The sequence below is a fragment of the Artibeus jamaicensis genome, unplaced genomic scaffold, assembly GCF_021234435.1.
Source record: "Artibeus jamaicensis isolate MK-2021 breed Jamaican fruit bat unplaced genomic scaffold, CSHL_Jam_final contig_327, whole genome shotgun sequence".
Lineage (NCBI taxonomy): Eukaryota > Metazoa > Chordata > Mammalia > Chiroptera > Phyllostomidae > Artibeus > Artibeus jamaicensis.
In genome coordinates this window covers 4,728,084-4,733,545 of record NW_026521772.1, presented here as the reverse complement: position 1 = coordinate 4,733,545, position 5,462 = coordinate 4,728,084, and the positions used below count along the sequence as shown (strand labels likewise).

Below are 5,462 nucleotides of genomic sequence, written 5' to 3'. Positions count from 1 at the left end.
AGGGGTTCTTTTCATTTTGCTCTGATAATGAGCTCTATTCCCTATCACTTGAATCGGGGTTGGAGTCTGTGATTATGAAGCAATGCCAAACTCCTGGCCCACACTGGGTTCAAACCCACAGTCCCGGTCTCATCAATATTATGCAGTGAGCAGCCTGAGCATGTGTTGAAACCAGGGGTGCGGGGAGATGACCTCACAAGACAGCAGGGATCGTGTCTGTCTTTTGCATTGCTGTGTCCCAGCGTCCAGGACACTGCCTGGAACATAGGAGGTATTTAATACATATACATGTGGAATGAGTGAATTGTTAGTCCAAGGTACCAAGAGCCCACAGCCCTCCCATTTCTCTTTCCCCTTCTCCTTAACCTGAGTCCCATTTTCCAAATTCATCTCCAACATTTCACGTGTTGAGAGATGAATTTAGAAGGAAAAGAACTTTCATATGATTGGGTCAGAAGATGTTTGTAAAAATGGGAAAGCTTGCCGATGTCTTGAAACAAAGGACAACTATGTTAATAGTAACGAATAATACAGATAGAATTTAGAAAAAGACAAATCAAGAACACACTATCTTCTCTGGCCCACTTCTAAGGGGACAGTTCGCCTGGACAGAAGTCATACTGCTCTGCCGATGTCGGCATTGCCTGTGAAGCAGACCACGCCCTTTGCAAACATTACCCCTGGCATGTGTTCCCTACCTGGTCGGAGAGGTGTCCCGGGTCCTGCTGTGATCACAGTGTAAGGCCCGACTCGTTCATAAGTGGAGAGCAGAGCGGCGGGTGCAGAATCCCTGCCATAGGCCTTCTACCTTCTCCCCCTTACCCTCTTCTCCAGCCCAGGAGGCCAACTCCAGCCAGCGCCATGGCGAGGACGAGGCACCCGGAGACAGCTTTCATCACCAGAGGGATAGTTTCCGACTCTGCAAACAAGCATATGAGGAAATACCCACCAGTTTTCCTCCCCTTCTATATTAACTTTCAGGGAAGCCCACCACAACTTTTCTTGCTCTCGCTTCTCATTTCACAGCTCCACACGGGGCAAGAGTCTTTAGGTTACACAGGGGAACAACAGTTCCCAGAGTGGGATCTGAATGTCCCAGGGGTCTTCAAGACCCTTGCAGAGTCCATGAGTCTCAATCATGGTTGTCCTTTTTTTATCACTCACACGCACAGCGGGGTTTTCTAGAAGCTACGTCACAGGTGATGACACCATTGTCTGATAGATAATGAAATATGTGCTGTGTTTTCTTGAGTTTAAATTTAAAAATCATTTATTTTTAATACAGTAAGTAACCATAGAGATAACCCACATAAATAAAAGCTCTTTGGGATCCTCAGTAATTTTTAAGAACATAAGGAAGCCCTCAGGCCCCAAAGAGAGAGAACCTCTGATTTAAAAGACTCGTTCTAAAGCAGGCCCTGATCCATGCTTGCTGCTCACCCCCCACCCTCCCTTCTCCGTCTCCCTTCCCAGGCAGCCACACCCTGTCCTTACCCTGAGGGACCTGCAGGACCATTTGGACATCACAGTGCTCCTCGTGACAGGAGGAAAGGTCACTGCTCTGAGGATCTGGGTCCACAGATATCCATGTCTGATAGGTCCCGTCCCTGCTGGGAGGAATGTCTCCATAATCCATTTCTTGGATCATTTCTTCCCCATTTTTCATCCTGACCACGGGAATTTCTGTGGGGGCGGGGGAGGACAGTAAAAGCCATGAGCTGTGCAGAAAAGAGTTACAATCCCTGGAAAAGTTTCTTTGCGATTCACTCTGACCAGTGGGGGCTCTGGGAAGAAAAAGGTAGAGTTAAACAGAAACAGCTTATGTACTGCACATACAATGTTAGAAATTGGCATCTGGGTTTCCCAATTCATTTTCTTCACTGCAGGAAACATCTAAAACCAAGGACGACCCAGAACCCAGGTTCATTGACAACACACTGACTTAGGGTGTACTTCCTGCCAGGGCAGTGTGCTCCGGAACAATGACCGTGCAGTTGAGCCACGTGATAGAGCTACAGAATTTGTGTGTGCCTGTTTGTGATGAGCAATCCAGCACAACTTTGGAGAACTCGGCACTCCTCCTTCTCAGTTCCGGGCTAGGGCAGGGAGGTCACAGCCGTCTCAGCTCAGCTTCGGCTCTGAATTGCCTCGTGTGCTCGAGCAGGTACTTTGCTGGCAGCTGTAGTCTGGACGTTGTGCTTCCCCCCAACCCTTCCAATTCCATATGTTAAAACCCTCACCCCCAAAGATGAGGGTGTGAGGAGGCGGGGCCTTTGAGAGGTGTTTACCCTCAAAACTGGGGTTAGTGCCCTTATAAGAGAGACTCCAGAGAAGTCCCCAGTCCCCTTCCACCATGAGGGGACACAGCAAGAAGTCAGCAGACTGCAGCCTGGAAGAGCGCCCTCACCTGAGCATGCTGGCACCCAGACTTGGACTTTGGGCTTCCAGAACCGTGGGAACTGCCTTTCTGTTGTAAGCTACCCAGTCTGAGGGCATTTGGTTACAGCAGCCCAAACAGACTAAGGCAGTGATTGTCATGAGGCACACGCATGGAACAGATCGAGTCACAGCTGCCCCTCTAAAGGCTAGCTACAGAGATTCGTATCACGGAGGGACTCCGGCGGCAACGACAGAGAATTATACATTTGCCCTTGCTTCCACTCGCCCACCCTGCTCATTTGCTGTATGGTGCTGTCCTTAGTGTTCCCTGCTGACACTGGGTCACACCCAGACAGGAGCCCCGCGGAGCCCGACCCCATCCTGCGAGAGGCCGCCTCCTTCTCATCTCAGACTCAGTTCTCCGCCCCGAGCTGCCTGCCACCGGGACACAGGAAGAAGCGTTCACCTCGACAACACCTTCCTTTTCTGTTTCCTGTGGCATGCGGTCTAGCAGGAGAAAAAGGCTTTCCAATATTAAAAAGGAAATAAGACGCCACCAAGAGAGACTCTGCTTTGTGCCTGTGTGTAAGAAATGATCACAGATCCTTGTCTAGGGGGTCGGTTTTGACCGAAGGGTTGAAACCCCATTGGGACACCCCATTAGAGAGAGAGGAGGCTTGAAGGGCGGGGAGCAGATATCCTGAACTTGGACTTCTGCTTCTTCCCACCCACCCCAGGTGCGCGGGCGTCCTCCCGGTTTCTCCGAAGAGTACAAGCCCTCAAATCTGGTTGCAAAAATGCAAGGAGAGCTGGGAGAGAGGAGCCCATTCTTCTAGAATGGTGAAGCTACGCAGACGCGAGCTTTGTGTTGGCTGCCACGTCCTCTCCTCGGAGAAAACCATTCAAATCTCAGTCTCAATTCCTCGGGTCCCCACACTGCCCTGATTTCTGCCTGTCAAGTAGCTCTCCCCTTGCACTTGGGCCAGTTCTCGCGGGTTTCTGTTCACGGCAACCATTAAAGTTGAGACGCTTTTTCCGCTAGTGAGTGGGAGGGCGGAAGCTCAAACGCTCGTTCTCTGCCTCCAAGGCTTTGGAAAGAGTCCACGTTCACTCACAATGGGGCCCAGATGCCTCCGAGGGCCCACCCCCTGCCCCTGAAGGCCGCTACCGTGGGAAGAGGCACGCCGAGTCTACGCGCTTCCTCCAGGGCCACACGGGCCTGATTTATCTCAGCTAAGAATTGTAAGTGAAAAGTTCTGTATTCACTAAAAGCTGGCCAATTAAATCCTACCATTAATATGTAAGAGAAGCCTTTCACTGAAAGAAATCTTATCAGGAATAGTGAGGCCAAGGCCTTCTGTTTGTCTCATCAGTCCAGATTTTCACTCATATTGGTGTTATGGGAGCCCTCCATCACTAAAACACTCGTAAGAATCGCTCCACCACCCCAGGTATTTCCCAGCTTTCACTGACAGAAGACGGAAGAATCTGTCTCATTCGATGCCCCCCAAAGGAGGTGTCCCTGGAGGTATGTCGTCTCTCAAGTAGAATTGCTGAGTCTCGTCAAAATGCTGATAAAAAGTAATGAGGGAAAGTTTTCACGGGGAGTTATAGATCACAACAGTCCACCTAACAAGATGGATTTCGGAACAGGGGGCATATAGCCTAGATTAGAGGAAGTTAGATATAAAAGCAGGGGTTCCGGGGGTGCAGGAACAAGGTGCTCTCCCTCCTTTGTACCTGTGCTTTGTAGGGTGTCTTTCCCGGACTCCAGGAATCCCTTTAACCAGGCAACGCATGCTTCTTCTAGCCAGTTCTTCTGATACTGTAATGCCTGCTGATCGGCCTCCCACACCCCCTCGGTGACGTCAGCCTCATTATCCACAGCTGTCCAGGATGGCGTGTCTTTGCCGAAAATAATGAAATCCTGCCCTTCACACGCACACTGCAGAAATCCCTCAGTGCTTCCCGCAAATCACAGCCAATCATCCTCTGGTAAGTGTGAAACCCTGGAACACACACACACAGCCCAGACAGGGGTTTACACGGGGGTATGGAGGAGGCCACCCTGGTGATGTGACTGGGTGTGTGGCTGGCAGCACCCTCCACCCCAGGACACAGCACCCGCAGGCCTACCACGCATCACTGTCTCCAGGAGGCTCCTGTGACAAAATCCCATCTATAGACAGGTATTTGCTGGGTACCTACTGTGTGCCAGAGGAACTTGATAACTCCTGCCTGGAGGGGTTAAACTTGTTAACTCCTCCAGGCAGGACTTATCAAGTTCCTCTGGCACACAGTAGGTGGAGGAGGGAGAGAGACGCAGCTGCCAGAAATGTCCCCTGGAAAAGTTGATGTCGTAAGTCGTGATGCTGAGTGAGCAACTCACTAAGCTTAGCCACCAGGAAATGAGACAGAATGGTCACGTTTATAGGGGAAAAGGAGAAGATACAGGTCACAGGCCTGAATGACACTGGGATAGGGACACAGGGAGCAAAGAACGAAGGGCTCCTGGGGATGACAGACAATTTGGAAGATGCATAGGACATACGGCAGGCACTGAATCCCATCAACCAAATTGTCCAGGCCTTGCCAAAAGCCACAGAGAGGGCAACTCGGCAAAAGCTCACAGGCGCTGTCAGCCCAGGGACCTCGAGGCCAGCCGGGGTAGGACCAGGGAGGGAAGCAATCTGCTGCATTCGCCACCTGAGGGATTGCAGTGACTCTGCAGTCGCTTCAGTCCCACCTTGAGCTCCTGGTGCCAACCCCACAGCAGCTGCGCGTGTCTCTCCCAGTGACTGGGCATGAGGTGATCCGCCATCCATGGTGCCCGAAGCTCCTTCACCCGAGAGACACTGTCGTATGTGGTCATGGGATAAGAGTCCACATACCCCACTGGAATAAATTCAGGGATCCCATGGCCAGGATCCGAGATGCCCAGGCGTTAGTATCTCAGGGAGTGAATATCTGGGAGGGAGGCAAAGAAGGAAGATACTTAAAGTCACAGACCATCCAGGTCCCTAAGCCTCAGTCCACTTAATTACGCCCATCAGCTCTGTGTTCCGCTGCACCCCTTCCTCCCG

At 51.3% G+C, this 5,462-nt stretch overlaps 1 protein-coding gene across 1 annotated transcript; it reads right to left on the bottom strand.

The window, feature by feature from the left end:
- Window positions 1-710: 710 nt before the first annotated feature.
- Window positions 711-5,215, bottom strand: LOC119049600 (major histocompatibility complex class I-related gene protein). Its single transcript, XM_037145643.2, is given in 5 exon segments — window positions 711-919; window positions 1,495-1,683; window positions 4,120-4,350; window positions 4,353-4,388; window positions 5,086-5,215. Coding segments are annotated over 5 exon segments (672 nt in total). The 5' UTR covers window positions 5,201-5,215; the 3' UTR covers window positions 711-818.
- Window positions 5,216-5,462: the final 247 nt, after the last annotated feature.